The 26641-nt window shown below is 49.3% G+C and overlaps 10 protein-coding genes across 10 annotated transcripts; 5 read left to right on the top strand and 5 right to left on the bottom strand.

The window, feature by feature from the left end:
• Positions 1–1956: 1956 nt before the first annotated feature.
• Positions 1957–2376, top strand: PtrM4_058230 (MFS monocarboxylate; the record flags this gene model as incomplete). Its single annotated transcript, XM_001932614.1, has 1 exon — positions 1957–2376. The coding sequence occupies one exon, from the start codon at positions 1957–1959 to the stop codon at positions 2374–2376; it is 420 nt and encodes a 139-aa protein (XP_001932649.1).
• A 333-nt stretch (positions 2377–2709) lies between these two features.
• Positions 2710–3831, bottom strand: PtrM4_058220 (uncharacterized protein; the record flags this gene model as incomplete). Its single annotated transcript, XM_001932613.2, has 1 exon — positions 2710–3831. One exon carries the CDS (start codon positions 3829–3831, stop codon positions 2710–2712), a length of 1122 nt encoding a protein of 373 aa, XP_001932648.2.
• Positions 3832–6505: 2674 nt separating this feature from the next.
• PtrM4_058210 (HET domain containing protein) lies at positions 6506–6850 on the top strand (the record flags this gene model as incomplete). The annotated part of the gene is made up of 1 exon (XM_001932612.2): positions 6506–6850. The coding sequence occupies one exon, from the start codon at positions 6506–6508 to the stop codon at positions 6848–6850; it is 345 nt and encodes a 114-aa protein (XP_001932647.2).
• A 463-nt stretch (positions 6851–7313) lies between these two features.
• On the top strand, positions 7314–7925 carry PtrM4_058200 (uncharacterized protein; the record flags this gene model as incomplete). Its single annotated transcript, XM_001932611.1, has 1 exon — positions 7314–7925. The coding sequence occupies one exon, from the start codon at positions 7314–7316 to the stop codon at positions 7923–7925; it is 612 nt and encodes a 203-aa protein (XP_001932646.1).
• Positions 7926–10756: 2831 nt separating this feature from the next.
• On the bottom strand, positions 10757–12106 carry PtrM4_058190 (uncharacterized protein; the record flags this gene model as incomplete). Its single annotated transcript, XM_001932609.2, has 1 exon — positions 10757–12106. The coding sequence occupies one exon, from the start codon at positions 12104–12106 to the stop codon at positions 10757–10759; it is 1350 nt and encodes a 449-aa protein (XP_001932644.2).
• Positions 12107–13689: 1583 nt separating this feature from the next.
• PtrM4_058180 (uncharacterized protein) lies at positions 13690–14979 on the top strand (the record flags this gene model as incomplete). Its single annotated transcript, XM_001932608.1, has 1 exon — positions 13690–14979. The coding sequence occupies one exon, from the start codon at positions 13690–13692 to the stop codon at positions 14977–14979; it is 1290 nt and encodes a 429-aa protein (XP_001932643.1).
• Positions 14980–15774: 795 nt separating this feature from the next.
• On the bottom strand, positions 15775–16234 carry PtrM4_058170 (uncharacterized protein; the record flags this gene model as incomplete). Its single annotated transcript, XM_066105398.1, has 3 exons — positions 15775–15820; positions 15879–15977; positions 16029–16234. 3 exons carry the CDS (start codon positions 16232–16234, stop codon positions 15775–15777), a joined length of 351 nt encoding a protein of 116 aa, XP_065964025.1.
• A 524-nt stretch (positions 16235–16758) lies between these two features.
• PtrM4_058160 (Dimer-Tnp-hAT domain containing protein) lies at positions 16759–18012 on the bottom strand (the record flags this gene model as incomplete). Its single annotated transcript, XM_066105397.1, has 1 exon — positions 16759–18012. The coding sequence occupies one exon, from the start codon at positions 18010–18012 to the stop codon at positions 16759–16761; it is 1254 nt and encodes a 417-aa protein (XP_065964024.1).
• Positions 18013–18178: 166 nt separating this feature from the next.
• On the bottom strand, positions 18179–19438 carry PtrM4_058150 (Atrophin-1 domain containing protein; the record flags this gene model as incomplete). The annotated part of the gene is made up of 1 exon (XM_066105396.1): positions 18179–19438. One exon carries the CDS (start codon positions 19436–19438, stop codon positions 18179–18181), a length of 1260 nt encoding a protein of 419 aa, XP_065964023.1.
• Positions 19439–21307: 1869 nt separating this feature from the next.
• PtrM4_058140 (uncharacterized protein) lies at positions 21308–26634 on the top strand (the record flags this gene model as incomplete). Its single annotated transcript, XM_066105395.1, has 3 exons — positions 21308–21488; positions 21588–23139; positions 23214–26634. 3 exons carry the CDS (start codon positions 21308–21310, stop codon positions 26632–26634), a joined length of 5154 nt encoding a protein of 1717 aa, XP_065964022.1.
• Between the last annotated feature and the right edge of the window lie 7 nt (positions 26635–26641).

The following is a 26641-nucleotide window of genomic DNA, read 5'->3' as shown; positions in this document are numbered from 1 at the left end:
TAACGCGGTAGCTATAGCAATATGTTACCGGCCAGATGTGCCTTGGGTAAGAGCACCTCACTTACCACGTGTTGGTCCTGGTGCTCCTCCCTCATCTTGGTCCGCACTTTCTACACTCAATCGTATCATAGATACGTCATGTAAACATAGCCTTCTGGTTACCCTATATAGGGCCACCTAGACACACACACACAGAAATACATTGGTTACTTCATTACCACCACATTGCCACACCGCTCTCTCAGCGGTGAGACAATAGATCTAGCTCTTGCGCGACTTCTACGACGAGAGCGGCTTTATATATATGCGTAAACGCCCCTAATTAATTCCCTTAAAGTCGTCTATAAGGCTCGCGTCTAGAGCCTCTTACAAGGTCTTATTGTCTAGGGCTACTGCCGACGAGGCTGCTGTTACCCTCTCGCTGCCCTTAGTAGGCGCGACAATAGCGTCTTTAGGCCGCGACTCGCGTAGTTGCGACTTAAAAGTTGAAGCCTAGGACGCCTCTACGAGAGCTCTGCGAGGCGATAGCTAACTATTAACAGCTATAGGCTGGCTAACAGTGCCGCGGGCGGTGGACGATTTAACGCGTTTTTTTGGGGCGAGTAAGGTCATCAGAGGCGCGTTTCGTAGGAGGCATAGTGATGGAAATATGATAAGGGCGACGGAAGCAAAAAAAGTGACGTGATAGTAGGATACAGAAGTTAGTGTCGGATCACAGATATCAACGATATCTCAGCCACGCGATCGGCCGCACTAATCTCGGTCACGCGAGCAGGCGCACTGATATCAGTCACGCGGACAGGCGCACTGATCGCGGCGTCCGAGCAGCGCTCAGACCAGACCTCCTATATCTAGCTCTTCCATAGTTCCCCTTCGCACGAGAATAAATCAGAACCATCACCGAACAGAATGCATTCCTAGTTATCGTTATTTCCTTTCAGCACTAGTGCTACAGTCCTACTAATAGTTAGGCTAATAACGTACTAGTACTGCGACGACTACAACACTACAAACCTATCGTGAAATCGCTCCTGCTGCAAAACGAGCAGCCTTACGCGCCACCTTAATCAAGCCTATCAAGCTGAACGATCAAGCTGACCCTCCTCAGCTTGGATTGCTAAAAAAATTATTATAAGCGAGCTTAACTTGATGGGATTGATAGTTATCAAGCTATCAATTAAGCGCTTGCAAGCCGCTTGATTGTTGACAAGTCTGGATGGTACCAAGTTACCATCGCCAAGTCTGCAGCGTCGCGCCTTCTATAGTATCTCCATGTTCACCGAATCTGGGTTGAGAAATATATTCCTAACGTCTCCAAACAGCAAAGCATATACACTATGCCTTTTCACTCTACTCGGTACTTCACACTTGTCTGGATCTTCGATCTGCACCAACTCTTGTACGTGACAATATAACTCAAGCACCAGTGCTTATGGTATGGTTTCCATCTAGCGTTGATATCTAATACGGTGAGTCGATACCGTCTTGATGTTTAGCAATATACCTTCCGGGTAGACCCATAGTCACGGGAGTCCCATACCTTCCCATAAACATCATGAACGCCCATACGCAGTACCCATCTGCTCCGGTCTTTACCGTAGTTGCCTCGTGCAGTAAAAGTTTGCTGTATCGTTCATGAGTCTTGAAAAACCGCGCTTTTGAGCAGACTGTACAAGTAGAATCCTGATACCAATCCACGATAGGCGCCAAGAGTCGTCGCAATCTTGTGGTGACTCTCAACCACGAGAAAGTGTGGGAATAGTGGGTGCTGGAAGAATTGAAGGATTGAACTGAGGTTGTATTGTCTGAGTCTACAAACTGTATATGTAGGTGGGTGACCGTCAACAGCGCTAGTCCCAGATAGGCATCATTCCATTACAAAGGTAAGTTGCGACTGCAGGAGCAGAGCAGGAGAGACCCCAAACCGTGACAGACTCTATTGGACCTCTAGTACCCATGATTCTCAGCACCCTTATCAGTAGCTTCGCTGTGCTTGTCGTCTGGGGCTTGGGTAAAGCCTATTGGACTATGGTCATCGTATCGCTTCTATTCGGTGCATTTGCCTTCAGCTTCATGGTTTTGCGAAGCCATATAGCCGCCATATTTGTAAACGACAGCAACCACCCAGCTGAAGAGCTCTTTGTTTCTGGAGTGCTGCTGTTCACCAGAGGTGTCGTGGGTGTCATTTCTGGCTATATTGCTGCGGCAGTCCTCCAGAGCTCCGAGTCCACGAAGATAGACTCTAGCTACGGTGTTGGAAAGTGGCGCACTCTTATTATTCTGCTTGGCACGACGATGACTACAGCGGCTGTTGGAGCTATCGGCCTTCGAAGGAGAAAACCTAGCATACGAGAAGCAAACTCAGCAAGCAGCTGACGTAGATTGAATCGCAACTACCCACAGCATCTTGAGTTGCTAAAAGAAGGAAGTATCCATTCTTAAATCAAGATAGGGTCGATTTGAGGGATTGAACATGCTGAGATGCCTGCTTGCTGCGGATATTGATCTCCTCTGTGCGACTGTCACACAATACTGATCACAGTAATCGACAGTTACATTCATTGTAGGGTATTAATGAAAGCTTGCAATACAGCGATGTGATGACCACACGCGGAAAAGCGATGGATTACTCGGTTCAGCATCAAGATAACATTGCGTCTGGTCAATTTGGCAGGTCCTTCCTATCGTGGAAGCGATTTATTTGACAACCTAGACGAAAGTGCCGGATTGCTGGGAAGCCCATGCTCCAGTGGCCTCTGCTCTCCATGCGCACACACCAATTCTTCTTCTAGGCCTCCCACAACCTTCGTTCTGGAGTAACATACCGCAATAGTGCTTACCAACAGTCTCGACATGGAATTCGCCGAGAAGCAGTACAGTGATCGTTGCAGCACTAGCCTGTGCTCCCAGCCACGCCGAAAGCTGATGTTGATAGAAGCCAGACAGATCATCTCGTCTATGTCCCCATGTTCTATATTCTGGCTTCTCACCCGGTACTGGCAGGCTCGACTTAACTACGTCTAGTGAGATTTTGTGCACGCTCCGAAATTCTGATGAGCCGGTGAGATGTCTCTCGTCAGCATTTCGCCACCGTGCCTGGAGGGAGGATAGTTCTTGGAGATAGCTAGTGTATTGGGCTATCACGGTTGACTGGCCTCCTATAGACCCGTCGTACGCGCTCAAAGAGCAAAAACGGGTAAACTGGTATTCAAGCAATGGCCGAGGGAAGCCCCATTGAGGGATGCGAGATGTGGGGCTGATGTGCCATCCACAGCCCTGCATTACCGGTTCCTCGAAGACATGTAATTGACTTTTCACGGGCTCATTTTCCAACAACAGGCGTCCAAGCTGAGCTTCGAGTGTTAAGAGGGTGTATTTTGCGTCCGGGTCTGACCCTTCTACTGATGTTCCGACCCGAAATCGGAAGACTTGCTGGATGCCATAGATTCTATCATAGTCTTTCTGAGTTTGCCTTCCCCAGCTGGCGCTGTAGAGAGCGAAGGGGCTGCGCTGTGCCAGAGCGAGAATACCGTGATCACTAAGCATCTGGTAGATCTCCTCTCTGAACTTCTGGTCGCGGGTACGCGACGGTGGGGTGGAATATACAACACTGGCAAAGTGTTGTTCCAAGTCTGCTCCAATCCTCGCGCATCGAGTGACGAGTTGAGAGAGGGAAACAGATGGATTAACTTCTCCTGATCGTGATGAAAACCAAGCACAGTCTTGACTGAGATAAGCCTCTTGATATGTCCAGAGAGAACTGAACCATTTGTCTGCGAGGAACCAGTCAACGGTAGTGTGTAGGCGCGAGAGGTCATTCTCTGGCGCCATCAGATTTTGTAAGGAGTTGGAGAGGTCTGTCGAAGACTGTTGATGAAGCCATATCACGACAGCCTCTGCTTTTGTAAAAATGCTGGCTTGCCTTCCGATCTCCAAGTTCTTATCCGAATCGTTGTCTTCCTGGCTGATGCATGCGACATCCAACCAAACGAAGTCTACTCGCCCTGTAGATAAAGATTGAGAGGCCGCTTTTATCACTGCTTGAAAGTCCTTAACGGTGATGTACTCGGCCTTGACGCGCGGTATATCCCAAGGGATGTTATTGACCTTTAGCGCCGGAAGTTTTTTCCATCGTCGGAAACTTTCTCGGTCATGTTTGTCAGGTTTTTTGATAATATAGCGTCTGTCGGATCGTGAGTATCGGTAGAGACGTCGGCTGCTGGACACTTCGGCCCGACTTCGGCCCACCTTGCGCAGAGCTTAGGTATACCTTCGTAGCAGCTGTGTTCGTAATAAATCAATCACCATCACCGAACAGAATGCATTCCTAGTTATCGTTATTTCCTTTCAGCACTAGTGCTATAGACCTTCCAACAGCGTCCCCACGTATACGATATCGCGTGATATTTCGGTGCATGCGCAGATTCCCACCCCAATACCCGATCACCATCCTTGATCGGGTAGCTGTAAGAATCATTGCCCACCCATTCCACTGAGGTCATGGTCGGGACATGCAAGAGCCGACGGGGCCAGTCGCCGATATCAGGAGGATTCCTACTGAAACCAGCATCTTGCGGTAAAGCACATGAGACGGGCTGTCCACTGTCGTTGGTATAACCTGAACGTGGCAGACGAGTGTTTTCAAAAGGCATTGCGGAACGAATCAGATCGAATCGTTTACTGGTCTGATCAGGTTCTTCGTCGTCTCCATCCAGTATGGCTCGAAACAGATCCAGCTCTTCGTCCTCCGGAAGCGGTCCCCATTGTGGTCCTGCGATTTCTCGTGACATTCTCGATCAAGTTGTAAAGTGTAGAGAGGAAAGAAAAGAACTCAAGTTGGCAAAAGTTCGGAGCATGGTTATAAATGGTTCAAGATCAATAGGGCAACAGAGACGAGGCTACAGCCTACTGATTCCCCCGCCTGTATGGGTTCGGTGCATGTATTGACGCCTAAAGCCGCGTCTACTCCGCCCTGTGTTGCCCTCTGTTGCGATAGGTTCTCAGTCACTCGATTTCAGGCGCACAGTGGATAATGCAGCGTCCTCCGCAGCAGGCGCATCGATAGCGGCACGTCCCCCCCAATGACTGAAGGCGAACAACTTGGAGAACGCGGCCCCCAAAGACGGCTTGCGCTTCTAGTTTGTCAGATATAGATCTTTCTTGATCGAGATTGGTCAAAATCAACCTTGCAGACTCTGCATACTACATGCACCGCTGCTAGAGAAAGCGAATGAGGTAAATACGCATATGAGCGTGCGACGCCTATCTAAAGCGAATGTGTGAGGCAATCGCGGCGACACCTGCATGATCAAGATCTCGGCAAAGCTCATACTTCCAGCCAATGGGCCATTCGAGGATGGTGTAGACGACGAGAAAGTAGGAATTTGAACGTGGTCATGTTTGTGGAGAATCTTGTACAAGCTATTAAGGCCCTTCAGCGGAGAGAGCGTCCAGAGACGAAGTGATCAGGATTAATTTCTAGCCAGAGCCAAAACCCCTACTTTCAGTTGGATTTTGAGAATCAGCCCGTGCGCAAGGATTCCGAACACTCCACGCCACCACAGGTTTCCTTAACAGCTCCGAGCCGCGAATGAACGTTGACTATAGAGCAGTCGTGGAATCTGCAATGCGCGTGACCGTGTTGCGCGACACAATCTCTATTGGTACAGCTAGCTAGCTTTGCTCAACCTGGTCCTGTTGTTCCTAGAAGCTCGACCCTAGGTAGGTCCTCGTCGCGCAACGAAATACTAATCTTATCGATCGGTAGTTTGATCGGGATCATTAGATATCAACATCTATCCGTTTTAAGTATATTGCATGTATGGTCCTTGAAGGTATGCTCGCGGGATTAATCATACCGACTTCAATGATTCCGATGACGATCCCAGGCAGTGCAGCCCTGCGTTCACGTTCGGAATCCAACGACGTGGTGTTATGGTATAAGAATTGTGCACCCGAAGAAAAGAGAAGGATATAATCCAAACGCTGCAAAGCTGCCTATCTGTTTACGGAGTCATTGTAGAACGTGGCCTCGCCAGTGGAATTGTCCAAGGTATGCCGACGCAGGTGGGGTCAACGAGGCACTCTATGTCTCGGCTTGGGCTGTCCAGTGATCGCGAGTGGCTATCGCCAAAAGCGACCAACTGCATCTCAGCAGGATCATGTCCGCTCCTTGCATACCAGCCTTACTCTCGACGCTACGGAAGGACATCTTCATTCTTGCGCACACTACTATCGCTGTACCAAGTTTGGAGGGTGTTGTTGTTAAGCCATGATTTCTGATATCGGGAAGTGGAGAAGAGCACAGGGCGTACTACCCAGCCCCGCTTCTCATCGTCCTGCCAACTCCTCTACTCCACCGTTGTATCCACCTTCTCCTCCTCCTCCTCCGCCTCCGCCTCCGCCGCCCGCGCCGCCGAATCCATGGGCAAATCGTGCACCAAGCAACCAGCTAGCTTTGATATTGGGAGATGTATGGCCACACAGGCTCTTACACGTCGCTTCGATGAGATCACATATCAGACAAGACCGGAATAGCTACAGCGGCATCGAGGCGCCTCGGTACAACGTTCTGAGCTACACATGGGGGTATTACAAAGACGAAAATGAGACTCCTATTCCAGTCTATGGTATAGACTGGCCAATTCCTGGGATCAAGAGAAGTCATTTCATGGTGGAAACATTTCAAAATACCATAAAGTCTGCTGCCAGGGGCGTCAAGCATGCATGCGAGTGGTTATGGGTCGATGTAGCGTGTATCCCACAGGAACACAACGACGAAAGCAAACAATCAAAGGACGTCCGTGATCAGGAGATCGGAAGACAGGTCGAAATCTGTGACGGCTCATGAGGTAAGGACATCCTAGATGCCACGTGGTAGAGAGATGGTTTCTCCTCATCTTGATGAGCACCTTCTACACCTATCCGTGTCATAGATACGTCATGTAAACAGACCATTGTAATGGCCCTATAAAAGGCGATCACCATAGTAGAACACACAGAAGAATACATCAGCCTTTGCACAGCATCTTTCTCTCACTGCTTGCACTGTTACAAAATCTTCCAGCGAGCAGAAGAAGCTTTCGTTTGGTTCTCTTCCTTCGACGCGACTGATCTACTCGAAGGAGACCAAAAAAAGATCAGATTTGAGGACGTCGTAATTGCTATGAACGCTTTTTTACAAGAAGCCGCACGACGCACAAGAAGCGCTGGGCCTTTTGATCGACTTGGAGCATAAGGTGCATGGATTAGAAAAGTGGATGAGCAAATGGCTGAGGCATCCGTGGCTCATGTCTCTTTAGACACTACAGGAGATGGTTCTGCGTTCGGACGCATGGATACTATTTGATGACGGACTTCTGTTCTTCGACGAGAACCACGACGACGTCCAAGCGCGTAGCGAAACCAGCGATCAATCTCACCCTTGGAGTTTAATAAGGGTCAAGAACAACGCCTTGTCACGGAAGATGGTTCTGACCGATTGGAAAAGAATTGCAACCCTACAAGGTGTGGAGATCATGGAGGCTCCAGCGTCCTGTGACGCTGCACCTCCGGAAGACCAAAGCCGGATTACGGGCCTCTTGAAGACGTTACAAGGCCTGCTGGACTGGCAAGTAGAAAAAGGGCTGACTGTTCTCAATGTTGGAATCCCGAACTCGGCATATTCCATGGCTCAATATCGGCGTGCCATGAAACCCTTGGACCGTATCTTCGGCATAATCCAGACCTATGGAATCAGCTGCAATCCCGATCCCGCCGGTGATGATAATTCCTCGAAGCTACGAGCGCTTCAGGACGAATTTGGAATGAAGCTGATTACCAAAGCTCCGGTTCTATCTCAGCTCTTTATTCACACCTTACACAAGGAACGCCCTTGGAGAAGCTGGCTGATCACACAGGATATCAAGGCCGATGACATCTTCTGACAAGTTTTCTCATCCGAATTCTCCACGAGGAATGATTTTACTACATTTGAGATACCAGCAGAGTGTCAAAGCAATGCCAATGACTTGGTGTTAAGTTTCAAAGGCCAGGCGCGGTACTTAGGTGCTTTTGTTGAGTTTTCATGTCCACACTCATCGAGGAATGCCCTCAAAGACCAGAAGCATCTTTTCATGGCCCTAACCCCAGGATTTCCCCAGAAATACCGAGGCCTGATGCTCGATCATCACGTTTCGAGCGCTGTTCTGGGCCACGTCGTCGATTACTTTGATGACCACGAGACAATGTCAAATGCGTTCCACGTGCTACATGAAACTTACTGTGGCATGACTCACTCCAGTAGTGCATGTCCAGCTTTGCAGGTCGCGCTTCTGGGATCTGGATTCAGGCATAATTTTCCAGTGGTGGACTACGTGGGGGTTGTAGTTGTCCCTCGCGTTCTTGAACATGTGCAACTGCCGGATAGAGGCAGAAGACATAAGAGCGATTTGGAATATCATCGAATTGCTGAGCCTATGGAGTGGGAGCGCATAGGCCTTATGCGATGGACCGAGACGTACCATGACTCTAACGACGAGTCTCTACATTACCTACTACCACCGTATCATGACTTCGAATGTCGGATAGTTTGAGATCAAAGATAATCGGTAAAATTCGCTGTCATTCTAGCTTATATGTCAGGCAAATTGTGACTCATGGAATATTCTGCTGATACCCGAAAGGCATATACGCCGCACCATCTCGCACCATCGTTCTGTCATCTAACCGAAGTAACCAGACAGAGGAAACCACGCGTCACCATCGCATGAAATCGCATTATGCATTCTATCGAATACGACGACGTCTACCTTCGGAATGACTTCCCTGAACGCTGGAGTGAGTGGCATCTTCCCATGCACATCTTGTGATGAGGTAATGGCAAGTTGGCCTGACAAATCTACCGGAGGTCCGTAGTTACCAGAGAAAAGTCCAAGCCATGCGCAGATTCCAACTCGTCTCCAGATGTCCAGCGGCTTATGTACGCTGCGGAACAGCATGATGCCCACATGGCATCCATTCTTTGCGCTTTGGTGTTCCCTAAGGCGCAGTACCTTCAAACATCTGTGGTCGTCGCAGTCAAGATTTGCAGCTGGATCTATGTACTCCACGATGAGTTTTGCAGTTTGTAGAGACAAGGCCTCATCTGCTGCCACGCCAGGCCCGGCAGACGGGATTTGCCACACCGGAATGCGCATGAACAGTTCTGACCAGGCGTCGAGCTGTATAATCACTATTGGTTGCTTTGTTGGTTGGAAGTTTGAGGGGTTGAGACTTCTAGATTGCCAAGTCTGTTGTAATGCAGCAAAATCGCATACGCTTCCTCCGAACCACCCGCAAAGAATATCACCCGCTTGTCTTGTGCTAAGCTTACATCGAGGTTGATAAAGGGAATATGACCAGGGGTATCGTAATCGAAAGGCATTGTAGGGTTTTCGAGGTGAATAGACAGTCGCCATCGTTTACCGATTGATAGTGTGGCACTGGTGTGCACGAAATTTTGACTCATCACAGGCCTGTCCCGCATCAATGCTTCGCCCAGCTCATCCTCTAGTTGCTCCGGAGCATACGAGGTACGCTTATTGCAGGGATTTGTTTCGCCTAAACGTAGATCAAAGATCTGCTGGATCACGTAAATGCAATCCTGCTCCCTGCTTGGTTTCCGCGACATGGCAGTAGCGTAAAGACGCATTGGATCGTTCCGATTCAACCCAACAACGCCAAGTTCCTGTAGTTGGATGACCATCCGTTCCGGTAGCGTGGTTGGTGTGCTTGATTGCTCGATGGGATGTTATTCTGGAGGTCGAAACAGATCTCACGTTAGCTTTCGAACGCAGTTTTTAGTTGGGTGTCGCGACGAGACTGGTTGGTGACCGATCGCGTGCCGTAGAGCTAAGCCCTCGCACTGATGACAGCCATTGACTACAAGGCTCTGTGTTACACAGCAGCGTGATTCGTGTTCACGTAACACAGAGCCCACGCTGACCTACAGCCACAAGATAAGACGGCCATCTAGAAGAAGCATCGAGTAAAGCATCATGCAGTGTAACGGCGAACCAACATGACAAAACAGATCTGCCTTTTGGATTGGATAGGAAGGGAGAGTGGCTTTTTTGGTTCGATACTGCACCTAAGGTTACTTTCGTCCATTGTAGGATACTCTTTGTAGTGCAGCTTGTTCCTAAAGTCGATCCAAGTAGTTGTAGGTAGAATATCCAAGACGTGATATTCAGAGTCCCAGCTAACCTTTCAATATCTCGATAAAATTAGCAATATTCAGATAGCCTAGAACTTCATACTGCAGTGATAATTTGATAGTACTAGGGTATGATAGCTAGCGTTTTATAGGGTTCTCGTAGCATCTATGTTAGGCACAGTAAGTCTTCGGGCGCGCTTAGGATTAGTGAACGGAGATTGCGCAAAAGGACGTGTAGCAGTCGAGAGTGTGATAGTTGAATTACTGTAACGAGGTGAGGAGAGGAGGAGGACTGCGTTGCATTGTGTAGCTATTGAGGAACTGCAGCTATATAGGTGTGTGTGATGAGAAAGTGTGGTAGCGATAGCCGTACCCAACTCTCACTCAAGTGGATCTTGGCAAGGCCCAAACCGTTACAATCACGAAGAAAACTATCCGCTGAACACGAAAAGACTATGATAAGGGCGAATTATATCCCATACTGTGTTGATCAGGCGAGCACGCGCTGTTTCGCACTCGCAAACGCCCCAAGTTATTCGTACGGCCGTTCTGGTACCAAAGATATAGACTTTACGCGATCAGCTACTCCTTTTCAAGCGACGTCCTCCAATTATCAGATGGGTTGACTGAGTCCAAGTCCGACGGACTGAGTGTCTTGGAAGATTCTCTAGACGTCTTTCTCGGTACGGATGTAGTCGATTGGAGATGTGCTTTAGCCGCGTCCCTAGCTGACCCGAAACTATTGTGATACGTAGTCATCAACGTTGCTGACAAAATGTTGCCATTTCCGCCGTCTAGATAGATTGGCTCCGCTTTAGCAGATTTCTCAGTTGAGCGCTTAAAACCCGCCTCCTTGAACTTAGCCGCCAAGGCCTCTTCGGTCGTTGCCCAAATGTGACTGTTCGTATACCGGTATACGTACATTGCGAGCGTAGCGTAAAGTTGATAACCTAACCACAGGTACTGCATCGACGTCGGCATCCAGATAATAGAGCTGACGAGTCCAACTGGGAACATGAGTCCAAAGCAGATGATGATGGCGAATTGCGCACGCTCCCGTGTCCGACTTCTGACTGGGTGTCCGTAGTGTCTGAAGAACTGGAGAACGGTAGATTCATTGCCCTCGATCAGGAATATGCCCTGTTGTGGGTGAAGGATTTCGAATAGTTTGGTGCGCTCTGTTGCCGCTGGAGCGCTTGGCACTACTTTGGGAGCAAGATCCTCTCTTGCAACGGCGAATATTGCACTGGTCCATTTCAAAAGAAGCGGGGCGAACCAAAGCCAGGCGAACCAAGATCTCCATACCACCGCAACGGTTACGCCTGCTAAAACGCCACTAAACTCAGACACCAGAAGGGCAAAGAAGATCTTCAATGATAGTCCCTTGGTCTCTTGCGATACAGCGTTATCCTTCTTAGGCAATGGACTGGTGGTATAATCCAGGACCAACGTGTTTAGTGTAGTCCTTGCTCTGACTGGTCGTCCAGTTTCGAGGCCCTTTTGCTGCTTCTCAATTGGGATGGGTAGAAGTGAAGCCGCTCGAATCCACAGTCCGTTGCGTACAAGTTCCGTCGACTCTTGTTGACCATTGTACCAGACAGCATAAGACCATCCGGAGTTTCTGAAAAAGGCGGTGCCCAGCATATGTCCCATCTTATCTCCTTTGAAGAGCCCATTCTCAAAGAACTTGTCTAGCGTATGTAAAGCAGCTCGGTGGAGGGGACCGCCCATTGGCATGAACATTGCCACTTGAAGCGCATGGTATATACTGAAGCCATTCCAGAACCTTTGTGGCCATAGCAGACGTTCGAAAACCTGGTCAGTCGCAGCCTCCGCTCCGATGTAGCCGATGAGTGTGCCCAAAGCACTCAGAATCGAAGTCTGTTCCGAGAACGAGGGAATCGCACCATTTCCTTGCAGAAGCGGTGGCATATCGCTTATTGGATACGGATATCGATAAGAAGCAGCATCAGAGAAGGAGCTCTGGCTGAACTTTGAACTTAACCAGTAAGCCATGGGAAGACTTTGACGGGTGTCCGAAGGATTGCAGCGATGGGAGGCTGTAGAGGGCAACAAAGTTCGCTAGAGAAAGGCCAATGAAGCGTGCTGAACACTTGGTAGCTGCAAGATGACGAGAAGATGCTGGAGTTGCTGCATATGAAGGACCTTGTGGCTGCGCGGGAAACCCCTTTTAAGTGGTTGAAGTGAGTTGGTATCACAACGGACATCGTCATGAACATGTGGTCTGAGGCGGTCTGCCAATTACGAGGCGTAACGTATAGTAAGCCCTCAGTTTGCCTAGGCACGAACTTTGCCCCACCTATTTGTGCATTTGCCTTGCGTCTCGCTAGAATGCAGCATGGAGGCGCAGCATTCTTGGAAGTGTTGCCAGCGAAGACCGGTGAACCATTAGCAAGCTCATAATTGCCTCCTGTCCATAACGTGGAAGCACATAATGAATCGCAGTGAGAGTAAGCACTTCCAAACGCTCTTCTACAATTGATCACGCCACGGATAAATGAAGGTGCACTTACTTTAATCAAGAACTTGGAGTTCTTTGACCTTAGGTAGACGTTTCGCAAGGCTTCGGCCTTGTCAAGCACGGTTTTATCTTTCGTGAGTCTCCCGATGTCAGCCTTGCGCCCCCACCTGTTTTGTGTACCCGGATCTTAAGAGCACATATTATCGCCTATGACCTCAGCTTTGCCTGAAGATCCCACCGTCTCCCCACATATTAGTAAACCCACGAGCATAACTAGTCCTGCTCGCTTACATCTAATGCACCACAGTGTTGAACATGCTCCCGACACGCCTTACAGCTTCCTCCCAACCACGCACACGATGTTACCGTGTGCGCGTTACTACGCCTAGAATAGGATCAGCCAAGCGACGACGGCGTTTTCGAGACATGGATGGGAAAAATGCCTGGCGATCGACCTCGTTACCACCAAGAAGATGGTGTCGTGCAGTTATTGTCAGAAGGAATTCTGGTGGCGGAATGTTGAAAAAGCAGTCGCATCCGCGGCACCGCCGCCACCGCGTGGCTGCATGGCTGCAAACCAGTGCAGAATCAATGTATGTACTTTGGAGAAAATCAAGCCGGTAGCGATACACTTCTCGTCTGCCTGCAGGCGACGTGGTATCGGTTCAGCTCGATTCACCACCGGTTATCTAGGGCGTGCACAACCCAGGCAGTCAACTTCGTTTCGCGACTCGCTGAGGCTGCATAAGGAGATTTAGAGCTCGAGGAAAGGTCAGCATCCAGGTTGTGCTATAACAGATTACGCAAGATACTCACTCAGATCCAGTCGCAACCACCGGCCTATGTGGTGGCTGCTGAGAAGGCTTAGCAGCCCCAGGCACTGCAGTTGCTGACGCGCAGATGGCGCAGCTCTCACATGTCGTCGCGGTGATCCCTTTAGTTTTGGCTATTGGCTATAATTGTAATATCTTCCCAAATTCCCCATTTCGATGCATCGCACTATCTTCCGCGAGCATCACGAAGAACCAGCAACATGACAGCGGTTGCAGGCGCTCTTGGCTCTGTCATCGGTTACGTGGGCGCCGAAGTCGCCGAGCCCACCGCCTTCGAGCGGCTACTCTGGGCCCCGCGATTCTACAACTATGCCACCCCGCGAACCCTATTCCTCAGCGCGCTGACGATGCCCATGGGCGGCCCGTTGCACAAAGCCGCCCTTGAGACCCTAGACGCCATCAGAGAGAATGGGTTGTACCGGGGGGCAAGGCGGGGACATATGCTGGGGACAGCATTTTACCACAACAACAAGGCCGATTACATCAATCGCACTACTAGCGATGGGGACCATGAGATTCGCAATGGGTTTTGGGTGGAGGTCCTGAAGATGATAGATCAGGGAGGAAGAGAACAATGCGCATACCACGACAGGCGATGGGGATCGAACGAGTCGTTGCCGAAACAGCCACCGATGAGTAGAGCAAAGCAGTTGCTTTTTACTCTTTCATTTTCGGACAAGTTGACTGGCTCCGACGGAAATGTTGTGAGCGTTTGCGAGGACGAAGTGACCATGGACACAATTCTAGGCGTCGTGTTCAGCGAGCTGAGCACCATCGTCTTCGCTGTGATCATTGGTACATGGCAAAGGGCCTTCTGGCTATCGGGGCTACTTGTTCTTCCGCTGGTGGTGAAGTTCATTTCTCTGTTAGTAGCGGTTCGTCGCGAAACATTGGTGCCGCTCCCAGAGCCACACCAAAACCCAACGTCTACACGACTACTGCAAAGATCGGGTGATATAGCCAGGGCTACTTCAGAGGCTGACGCAGAGCCGACGGAGATATACGAAGTTCTCTCTCCCAGTATAGGCTTCGTTTTACTCAAAGGGCAAGCCGCGCTCATTCTGCCCTTTTTCAGACACTACGGACACCCCCTTCGTGAGACGCACTACGATAGATTTCGAGAGGTTTGCGGCATCATACTGATATACGTATTCATTCTTTACTTTCCAGCTGGACTTATTGCCCTCTTATGGATGGACCCCAACACCCAGTACCTTTGGCTTGGCTACCAAGTATTCGCCATCTTGTTCATGCACATATCGCGACTATTTGGCTTGGGTGGTACTGCTCGGACTGAAGAGCGAATTGCGCGGCTATTGCAAGACGGAAAAGAAGTGTGTTTGCAAAGCGGCAACGCCAAAGTCTGGGTCTCTTTAGTTGTAGACGAGGTTGAATCTGTGGCTTACGGTCGTCAGATGGTCAATAGGATTGTGGAAGACCATGCACGAACGACGAATAGGAAAGTCGATATACCATATCCTTCAAAGTGAAGATAGTGGAACCTGATCCCTCATTCCAGCCCAACGCTTGGTCATTTGGGCGAGGCTGCATCAATCAACAAACCGGCCGCTTGGGGTAGAAGGTCCTGTGTACACAAAGCATTGGCATAGATATTGTATTTTGCAATTTAGATGCAGAAGTACAGACAAATATCAGTGTTCTCACGTGTGAGGGAAGTTGGGCAGGTTCAGGGAAGCACCATGTTTCTGCTCTCGACCACAGACTCTAGATGATCATGCATTTGCGCTCACTAGCATTAAGCATCGCAACTTCTCGAACCAGTACTCGGGTGCAAGAGATATCGCAAAGATGAGGAAAAGACCCATCATATGACACTCCGCCATGCTCCGCTAGTGATCTACGCGGTTCCGCCAGCCTCAATCCATTGGTCTCTAACGATTCCAGGTCTGTGATCTGGCGAATGCGCTGATCTGAGTTCTTCGCCCGAAAAGGGTGTTGACATAGCACGCTAGTGCTAATCAAATAGTGTGCGACAGTTAGCTAGCCTATATTAGATAAGCACCTTAATATTATACCTGTGAGGGATCGATCGGGAGAGAGGAGAAAGATTGGATTTGACAAGATACAAGCTATGGAGCTATTTACGTTGTAGACCCGAATATGGGTTCGTAGTACGATAAGATAAGGATCTTATCGATATGGGGGCCATGGACTGGGTCTATGGATCCGTAACAATCATCCTGATCATTGCCTGTGCTCACGCTGACACGATGTCACCAGCGTACGTATACCCAGCATCAGCTCACCCTCTGGCCATGCCCTGTTTAAAACTTCGGTTTACCACAGCCGCACCTGTAATCCTGATAATTACTTTCTTTCTGTCAGTAATTGTAGCTATAAAACGTTCGGGTATGAAGACAATGCTTACGCTGCGAGCCATACACCCCGAGAACCATCGGGACATGGACAAGTCGCAATCGAACTTTCCTCGCACATAGGTCCAAGCGAGCTTCCGCCTTTTGCGGCTCTTTTCACAGGTTAATAGAGCGTTCGGGGTTAGACATTGGATTCTTCTTACGAATAGACCGAACACGTGTAACCGACTGTATGTGTCTGCTCTTTGGGTAACCCGGCTTGCCAACACCAGTGATCTTCAACCGTTTGGCACTTTTGTGCGTAATACGCAGTTTTGTACTCTTGCCGTGCATCTAGTGGAATATTCACGCCTTGCGCAACTGCCGCGAAAGCAGAAAACGCATATAGGCTTAGGGTTTGTAGTAGCATAGTAAAGTTTAAGAATACAAATTAATTGTTGCGGTTTAGGTTGAAGTGGCTGTGCTGGGTTAATGGGAGAGCTCCAAGACGTATCGGCGGATCTCAAATACCCTCTGTTTCAAAGCCAACATTGTTCGGCTCAATAAGAATCGACTTGTATGAAATAAGCTTATCAAGCCCGCGTCTACTGTGACATGCCTTCTCCACTATTGTAAGCGAAGAAGATAGGTGCAGGTAAGGCTAACTTACTCTAATTAGTGACTATCGCCAGCGCATACGCGCTATTATAATAGTTTAGAGCCTTAGTGCCTAGAGCCCTAGTGCCCTAGCACGGACCACGCTAGTGCCCTGGTGTCATTGTAAGCAGAGAAGTCAACAAACAAAACAACCAACATTTGAGGCGTAGATGTTGATTGATTAGCTCATTTCTTAGGGTTACAGTTTGTTTGTTTGAGTTGATGAGACTGAAGAGCCAATTTTTGGTTGCTTGATTGATTGAATATTGATAGACTTAAGGTTCTGAAGGGACGTTTCTATGACAATTCTGCAGGCGGCTCTTCCCACGTTCCTATCGCAAACTCTTCCGTGAGCTCCTCATCAGTATGCTTTGCTGCTGTTGTCGTGCTTGGTGTTGTAAAACCTGCACGAGTCCACCGTTGCAAGCACACCAAAGCAGCCAGTAACTGCGCGCCAATTTTCCGCCTTTGTGGCTCAATTATATCGCCAGTTCCCGCAAAAACGCGCTCACAATCAGAGCTGGAGGCGGGTATAGTCAACACGTCGATCGCCAATCGTGAAAGATGTGGATACTTCGGCTTCAACGATAACCAGTACTGTACAGCTGTTGGACCCTCCTTGTGTTGATCAGACGTCCATATAGGCTCTTTTAACCAGCTATCGTACTCATCCTCCACCTCCATTGTATGCTCGCCGTCCTCATCTAGTATAGCGTCGATAGCGTCGTCAAAGCTGCTCATGGTAGGTTTTGGCGCAGGGGTTGGTGTTGTGGCAGCAGCGGCAGGCTTGTAGGCAGCCCAAACCCGCAGAAACTTCGCGTGCGCGGTGCTCAATTGTGTAGGTTTGTTGCGCCAGAAGCGCTTAGAGTATGTTTTATATCGTGGATATAGTGCCGTAGCTGCGTAGTAAATGGGACTTTGGAGGATCTTAGTAAAGTAATTGCTCGCTTTTCGCCTCGCGGCTCGCAGGTTGATCGGGATGTGATTTTCGGGCGCCTCAGATGGCTCGTGGTTGACCGATTCGTATGGCCGAAGGCGTGCATCCAGCTCAGTTATCACACTCTCAAATACTGGGATGACCTCGTAGAGTGCGCCAAAACGGCCACACTTGCCGCGGCCTTGGAGGCGATCTGTAGCAAACTTGAGCGGCTGCAGTATCGCCATGTACTCAGTAATCACCGCCCAGTCAGCCGCCGTAAGGCCGTCTGACCTCATCCACCGCGGCACATCAGGCAGCTTGTTTCCTCTAATAGCTGCCTGTTCGTCAGCCTGTTCAGTCTCGCGAATGTGGTACGTGGCGTATGCGTTGATAGCTTGTTGGAGCTGAACTCCGCGCTTAAAGCAGTCGTAATAGCTGTTCCAACGTGTAACACACGGCTTAATTGGCTCGCGAGTGCCGCCGCTGGCGCCTGTGGGCATGCTGTTAACTGCCTCGCGTTGGCAATCTTCAAAAATGCTCCACTGCTTCGGCGGGTTGATGTAGTTGATAATATCAAGATACACGCCAAGCGGTCCTTCTTTCCGCCACTCCTTCATGTAAAAATCCTCCATCTTTGTGTTCTCCAGGGCGTTGTTATACGCGTCAGCATCCCTCCCGAACATAATCGTTTGGCCAACAAGGTTAAGTATGTGGCAAGCGCAGCGGAGGCGGCGATCGGAGGCAGAAAAGTGGTACATCGCGGCGAGTTTGTTAACAGCGGTGTCGTTATTGTAAGCGTTATCGAGCACAAAGTAGCCGAGTTTGCTGCGATTGATGCTGAAGGATTGCAGGGATTTTGGTTACAGCGTCAGCTATCGCCTCACCAGTGTGGGCACCCACCAGCTGCGGCAGCGCGATGGGTAGGTCAACTATCGCGCCCTTACTGTTGGCGTAGTGAGCAACTACAGAAAAGAAGCCACGTTTGCCGCCTTTTGTCGTCCACCCATCGAAGCTTATATGTACCTTGCTCTCGGCTTCAGCCAACGCGCGCACCACCTGAGGTCGTAGCCAACTGTACAACCTCATCACGAACGCTGACACGCTGTTATGAGACCTCCATAACGCCGCCTCTGCCTCAGGATTAGCAAGCCTGATCATCTTGCGAAAAGCCGGCGTCTCAAACTCGCGGAGTGGTCTGTTGTTGTCGACCAGCCAGAGCGCAGCTGCTTGCCGAAATTCTTGTACGTCGAAGTTTCCTATAGTCTTGTACGCCTCTAGACTAAATTTGACACCGCTTAGAGCTGCCTGACGAAGTGATTGTTGTCCATGTTTGCGGAGAGGTTTGCTTAGGATTGGACCGTCTTTGCTGAGCCGATGACCAGGTTTATCAAGCTGGAGGTGCCCGTTGGCGGCAGTGGTTGACTTCGTTACTCGGTGTACACCATTAGGTAGCTTATGAATATGACAGTACTTGCACACAAAGTACAACTCATCTGGGTGGTGAGTACCCTCCTTCCAGACACGCCAGCCGTGTTGAAAAATCCAGCTTGCCTTGCCTCGTGGAGTGCTCAGCGGCGCGACAAACCCCTTTAATCGCGACCAATCGACGCCCTCAAAGTCGCGAAAATCGACGCTCACAGCGCTATCCTCCTCCACCGAAGCCTCAGTGGCAGCGCTAGAGAAAGCTAAAGGCTGTACAATAGAGTCCTCTGGCTTATCAAACATTAACTGCGACTCCCAGGCTGGCTCATCAGTGAGCCGAGAGGCTTGTGAGGCAGCCAAAATAGGCAGTGGTGATGCCCGCCGAGGGCGCTCCTCGGGTTGTTGTACAGGCTTACATGGCGGTTCAATAGCCCGTGTGGGCGGCTCGATAACTTCTGTAGGCGGCTCTGTAGGCGGATCCGGCGTACTTTCTGGCAGCTCTATCGGCTGGGTTGGCTGGCTGCCGTCACCCAACAGCGCCTTGAGCGTAGGTTTGCGCGTACGTTGTGCTCGCTTGAAGGGAGTATCAGCTTCTTCGGCAGCCTCGGGCTTGCGTTTTGCTGGTATAGAGGGCATGGATAAGGCTAAAAGTAAGCCGGAGCCGCGAGAAATTAAGGTGTTGTTAAATGTTATAAGCCTGATGTCAGTAGCACTAGGAATGGAACATGTGTGAATCGTGTTGTGTATTGTGCTACAGGAATTGAGATCTATGTCTCTGCCAGCTAGCGTTGTGGGCGCTAAGCCTCGTACGTACTAGCCTGGAGTGAGTGAGAGATGGGATGGAACCTAGGTCATATAACTTTGTCAGATTTTTATGGATGGGATCAAGTGTATTGTCTGTCTCTGTCTACGGCTCTGTCTGTGGGAGGTGGCCTCGCCTCGGGCTTGGCAGTGCTAAGTCCCGGCGCTAGCCCTGGTTTGGGGGTCTCATGTCCTTCCCCAACCACCATCGGCTCGATCATGGAGCAAAACCTCGCCTCAATCTGACAAACTTACACGCGAGTAGGCTTAGTAAGCAAGATCCAACACTAAGAATTCGTCGTTGAGCAGCTATCCCAGAGGCCTCACCTAGGTATCCCCCTCCCTCGCTTACTATCAAACAACACCAATCCTATCAACATTTTGTTCTCAAGATTGGTTGATTGATTGACAGAAATACAGTGGCTAACTGTTGGTTAGTTGGTTGGCTCCGAATCAAACAAATCAAACAACAATATTGATGAGATATTGATTACTGACAACCTTGATTGTAAGGGGCTACGCTCAGGGAGCTATCGCACAGGTATACTGGAGTTGTATTCGATGGAGAAGAGAACTACAGGCTATCTCGTGCCAAAGGTTATTCGGAGAGCGGCTCGGAATAACCTTCTGCCTATGGACTGTGCGGATGGTCTAAGCGTTGTTTGGACGCGTGTGGTTGCTCTGTGCGTCTCGCACACGTGACCGAGATATCATCGAGGATTCACTAACTGGGCTCTAGCCCATCACAAGCCGTAAGCGTGTCAGATATTCACTCTTATCTGGAATATTGATGAAATGGGTAATAATCTTGATGATATTGATGATTGATTGTGTTTCGGTTCTGTCTACGGTTGTGGGCACACCTAGGGGGTGCCAAGCCTTCCTGTGATCTCATTGGCTCTTATAGATGCCGGGTCGCACTAGTCTGACCCAGCGTCTGTACGCTCTCATCTTCAACAGTGCTATTATTTGACAAGTCTAAATTAGCTTAAAGGAGAACTGAATATTGTCGAGACGCGGTGAGAGCTGTCAGATAGCAGGGTTACTCGACGTTGGCAGCAACCAATCAGCGTAGAGAGGGTCAGTGCGCCCCTCAAGAGGGCCACAAGCGCGGACACACGATAGACAGAACACAATACACACAATCATCAACATCCATCACTTTTGTGCAATATCTCATTATATCTGACAAGAGCCTTCACTAGTATTCACGGTGAATCAGGCTTCCCGTGCTCTGATTGGCCAGGCACTGATTAGTCAGCTGCTCCGTGCGCGCACCATAGATATTCTCCCTCCTCCCGTAGCTCCATGTTACGATTGCAAGGAGAAGGACAAGCAACAACGGCAGGACAACGTTGAAGGCGGGGCACAGCGGGTAAGCTTGTGCCGCGCAGTCACGTGACCTGCCCTCCAACCTTGGCATGACCGCCATGGAGGGCATGACCTCCACGGAGGGTGCGACCTCCATGGAGGGAAAGGCCACAATGGAGGGCACGCTTATTATATAACAGTAGGCAATGAGCCCTTACGGTTCATTGTGTTCAACTTCGAAATCTAAGGATTAGTACTTGATTCTCAACTCCCCGTATATTACATCGATCTACCAATCGTGCTATACAACCTCGTGTCCATCGCATCACTCCATCCCCGAGAACCAACCCAAGATCATCTTCGGACGACCTTCACACTTTGAACACCCTCAAGATGAGTGACACCCCGATGAACACACCTAACGAAACTTCGTCAAGCCGCACCAAGGTGGCCAGACCCGATCTATTTCACGGCGATCGACACAAGCTCGAAGACTGGATTCTCCAGTTCGATCTCTTCTTCAGGTTTGAAGATGAGAAGGTCGACCCTACTGATCGTGGACTGCTCATGGCAAGTTACATGCGAGGAACTGCCGCCACCTGGATCAAGCCTTACCTCAACAAATACATGGACGACAACGATGACGACGACGATATTGAACGAATGTTTGAAGACCACCCAACCTTCAAAGACAAGCTTAGACAGCAATTCGGAGTCATCAACGAAGAATCCAAGGCAGATCGTGCAATCCAACAGCTCAAACAAACCCAATCAGTCGCCGACTACGCCAGTGTCTTCCAGGGACACGCCCTGAAGACCGACTGGGACGACAAGGCATTAAGGGTTATGTACAGACAAGGACTCAAGGAAAGAGTCAAAGAAGAGCTTATGCGAAGCGGCGTCGCAATCAACAACCTACAGGATCTCATCCGAGAATCAATTCGTATCGACAACGCACTCTACGAATTGCAGCAGGAAATCCGACCGGTTAGAGCCAACCAGTCAGTGCAACGCACAAAGGGACGATTCTTCAAGAAGAAACCAGGATATCGGACGACACCCGGAGGTATTGTACCCTCCGCCGGTAACAACTGGCATGACCCTGATGCAATGCAACTGGACAACATCAACAAAGGCAAGAGTTTCGGAAGGAATGACAAGAAGAAGCCATATAACAAGAAGGAGATCACTTGTTATAATTGTGACAAGAAAGGTCACATGGCTAGGGACTGCCACAGCAAGAACAAAGTGGTTAGACAACTCAACGTTATCCACAAAGCAGTACCCACTGAGCGACACGAGACATGGAATGTCATATCCAAACCAACCATCGAAATCAACACGCAGGAAAGCGTTTTGGGATTGGATAACCTCACACTCGTGGAATCAGACTCAGAAGAAGAGCCCACTTCGGAGTACGATATGCTCGAAGATGAGTCCAAGAACTTAGAGGCTACGGAAATCGACCAGACCAAATTCGGCAAGATGGCCACATTCGAAGAAGTCAACAGGCCATCCACACCTTATGTACAGGAAGAAGAGTTCTACAAGCTCGCAGGACAGATCAACCAGCTACTACGACACCTCAACAAGGCTGATATCGAGTACGCCTACGAGGAACCTAGCATCATGGCTGCTATGCGACAGGACTTCTACCGATTGTCACTAGAAGTACAACGAAACAAGGAAAACGTTTCAACCGAAATATTGGAGTTCCTACCAACAACATGGGAACTAAGCTGGATCGAAGACGCAATCCGATCATGGGAAGAACCAACGTTGCCAATCTCGGAAGAAGAGAAGCAAGAGATCTACGACGAACTCTGCCAGACCAGGAACGATTGGAAGACCTTCCAACACGGCCACAAGAGAAAGGCCAAGGACATCAGTAGATCAAAAGAATACGACTACTGGATGGACCCTAGGAACCCAGAACATGAGAAGTTATCATGGGTCACATGCATTCACGACCATTGCAGAGTACACTACTCGGATAAGTCCGGATCAGGATGGTTCCCAGAAGAAACCAAACGATCGTACCGCTGCAAGTGGCAATTCTTCGACTGCAAAAACGACCTATGCCCAATACACCTATGGGACAAAAGGGAAAAAACATACTTCCCAGGTCACGACAACCCCGAAGAAATTGATCAGATGCAAACAGTATGGCTAAAAGAATACGATGAAGGAGACGCTTGGGAATGTCAACAACCCAACTGGCAAACGTGCCTTAGCAAAGAATGCGACCTTCATGCGATAGCCAAAGGATTCCATGGATTTGGAAATCAGGCTTTTTTAGACCAGCGCCCGGCCCAGAACGGCCCGGCAAGGAGATTAACTCAGTAAACTCCTTAGACCTCATCAAGCTCCAGGTGAAGCTTGAAGGGAGGTGGATGAAGGCATTAGTAGATTCGGGATCACAAGCCAACTACGTTTCAGCGCACGCAGCGTCTTCAGCCGGACTGAAGCCACTACGGAAACAAGAAGCTTACCCACTACATGTGGCCAACGGAGAGCCAATGCCAGGTGAACAAGAGATCACCCATGAGGTCAGACAAGTGACGCTCAACATCCAAGGACACCAAGAGAAGATAGACCTAGATGTCTTCGGACTAGCTACCCACGACATCATATTAGGACTTCCCTGGTTACGAGAACACAACCCACGGATCGACTGGAAGTCGAAGACGTTCTCATTTGAGTGCTGTGGAACGGACGCAACCACAAGCCAGCCTACGCATTGTCAGAGTACGATGGTAGATGAGAGGAAACTGAATAACATCGCAAAGAAAAAGCGAGCCTCGACAAAGGACGGCCTTAAGAAACAAGGGTCCGACTCAGCAGACGCCGGAACGGAGCCACCGGGTCGACAGACTAGAGTTTTGGAGAAACGCGCAACTCCTGAGATTCCCGAAGAATACAAAGAATTCGAACATCTATTCCGGGAAGTGGCAGATGAACAAGCATTGCCAAAGCACCAACCCTGGGACCACAAGATTGTCCTACAGGAAGGAAAGAAACCGACTTTCGGCCCAATATACGGACTATCGGAAAAAGAATTGAGCACGTTACGCGACTACATCAAGACAAGTCTAGCAAAAAAATATATCCGACCATCGCAGTCACCAGCAGGATATCCAATCATGTTTGTCCCGAAGAAAGACGGAAAACTACGACTATGTGTAGACTATCGCAAGCTCAACGACATCACAATCAAGAATCGATACCCCTTACCGAACATTACAGAACTACGGGATCGATTATCTCGCGCAAAGATCTTTACAGCATTAGATCTTCGAGATGGATACCACCTGATTCGCATAGCGAAAGGTGAGGAGTGGAAAACGGCGTTCCGATCAAGATACGGACACTACGAATACACAGTTATGCCGTTTGGGCTCACGAATGCCCCAGCCACATTTCAGGAACTCATCAACAACGTGTTGAGAGCACATCTAGACATCTTTGTCATAGCTTACCTAGACGACATTCTCGTCTACTCCGAGACTTTAGAGGACCATGTGGAACATGTCAAGACGGTACTAAGGGCCCTTGAGCAGTTCAACCTCCGACTCAAACCAGAGAAGTGTGAATTTCACAAGACTAAGGTCAACTTCTTAGGCTATGTAGTAGGAGCGGACGGAGTACAAATGAGCGAAGAAAAGATTCAGGTTATCAAGGATTGGCCAACACCGACAACAGTTGTACAGATACAGTCCTTCTTAGGATTCTTGAACTTCAACCGACAGTTCATCAAGGACTTCTCAGACATCGCCATCCCTTTGACAAAACTCACAAGAAAGGACGTACCCTTTAAATGGAGCAAGGAAGCAGAGAACGCATTCCAAACGCTTAAGAAAGCAAGCATAGAACCACCATGCTTTCGAATATTCCAAGCAGGACACCCATTACGCTTTGAGACCGACGCATCGGATCTCGCGCTAGGCGGATGCGCAAGTCAATTGCACGAAGGCAAATGGCACCCCATCGCCTACTACTCTCGCAAATTCTCAGGACCAGAAGAACGATACGACGTTCACGACAAGGAGCTACTAGCTATTGTCGCATGCTTACAACACTGGAGAGTATACGCAGAAAGCTGCTCGGAACTTACGATATACACAGATCACAAAAATCTAGTGAACTTTACGACCACCAAAGTACTCAACCGCAGACAAGTAAGATGGTCAGAACTACTCGGACAATACAAGTTCAAGATTGTGTATACACCAGGAAAAGAGAACGGCAGAGCAGACGCTCTCAGCCGAAGACCAGATATCGCAGGCACCAAGGAAGTCATCGACACCGCGATACTCAAGGTTAACAAGGACGGATCGCTAGGACCAACAAAAACGCTGAACGCCATCCTCCACATCGGAAACAATGTACCGGAAGAATTGCAAGAGGCAATTATTCAACAACACCACGACGACCCTGTACACGGTCACCCGGGCATTACCAGAACAATGGAACTCATCAGACGCAACTACGAGTTCCCAGGAATGAAGGAAAAGGTTACCTCATTCATCACGAAATGTGCAGACTGTCAGAAGAACAAACACGACACGCATGCACCTTACGGTGAGATGCAAGCACTAGAACTACCCACGGAACCTTGGGCAGACATCTCTATGGACTTTGTCACAGGTCTACCAGTCTCAAGAGACCCAGCGACAAACACAGGATACAACGCAATACTCGTTGTAATCGATCGATTCACCAAGCAAGCAGAGTACATCCCGTTCAGAAACGATTTCACGGCAGTACATCTGGCTCACATCATCAACGATCGAATCATCAGACATCACGGCATACCAAAGTCAATCATAAGCGACAGAGACAAGCTCTTCACTTCAAACTTTTGGACGACACTTTTGGCCGCAATTGGTACAAAACGCAAGCTATCAACAGCGTTTCATCCGCAGACGGACGGACAGACAGAAAGAACGAACAGAACCATGAAAGCATATCTCAGGATATACGTCAACCATCAGCAAACCAACTGGGTTTCGCTTCTGCCAATGGCACAAATGGCATACAATAACAAGCTTTCAGAGTCTACGGGACAGACTCCGTTCTATGCAAACCACGGGAGACACCCAAATCTCTTTACACGCACACTTCCAAGTCAGAAAACGGAAGCAGCTATCGCCACAGCCGAGGAGCTGAAGGCAGTACATGAGTTGCTACAGAACAAACTCGAGACAGCACAACGTCAAAGCATTTCATATGTCAACAAGAAACGAAAAATGGCACCTCAGCTAAAGAGGGGGGATAAAGTTTATCTACGCACAAAGAATCTTCGCACGAAGCGACCAAGCAAAGGACTCGACAACGTCAAAGTCGGACCATTTTTGATTCTTAACCGGAAAGGGCCAGTTACATACACACTTGACCTTCCACCAGACGCTAGAATACATCCTAGGTTCCACGTAAGCCTCTTGGAACCAGCACACCCAGACACGCCATTACAGAAAACCTTCCACTACGAAACGGAAGAAGAAAACGAATTTGAAGTCGAGAACATTGTCACACATCGAGTTGTGGACAACGGCATGGAATACCTAGTCAAATGGTTAGGATACCCAGACAGCGAAAATACATGGGAACCAGATACCAATCTCACAAACTGTCGGCAACTCCTGGCGCAATACCAGAAGAACCAGCCGAGGAAAACGGATCGAGATCAGAGGCAGAGGCCTCAAGGAAGAAGTCATTAAGAATTTG

Source organism: Pyrenophora tritici-repentis, chromosome 2 (assembly GCF_003171515.1).
Source record: "Pyrenophora tritici-repentis strain M4 chromosome 2, whole genome shotgun sequence".
Lineage (NCBI taxonomy): Eukaryota > Fungi > Ascomycota > Dothideomycetes > Pleosporales > Pleosporaceae > Pyrenophora > Pyrenophora tritici-repentis.
The sequence above is the reverse complement of the archived record's forward strand: the minus strand, read 5'-3'. Positions and strand labels throughout refer to the sequence as shown.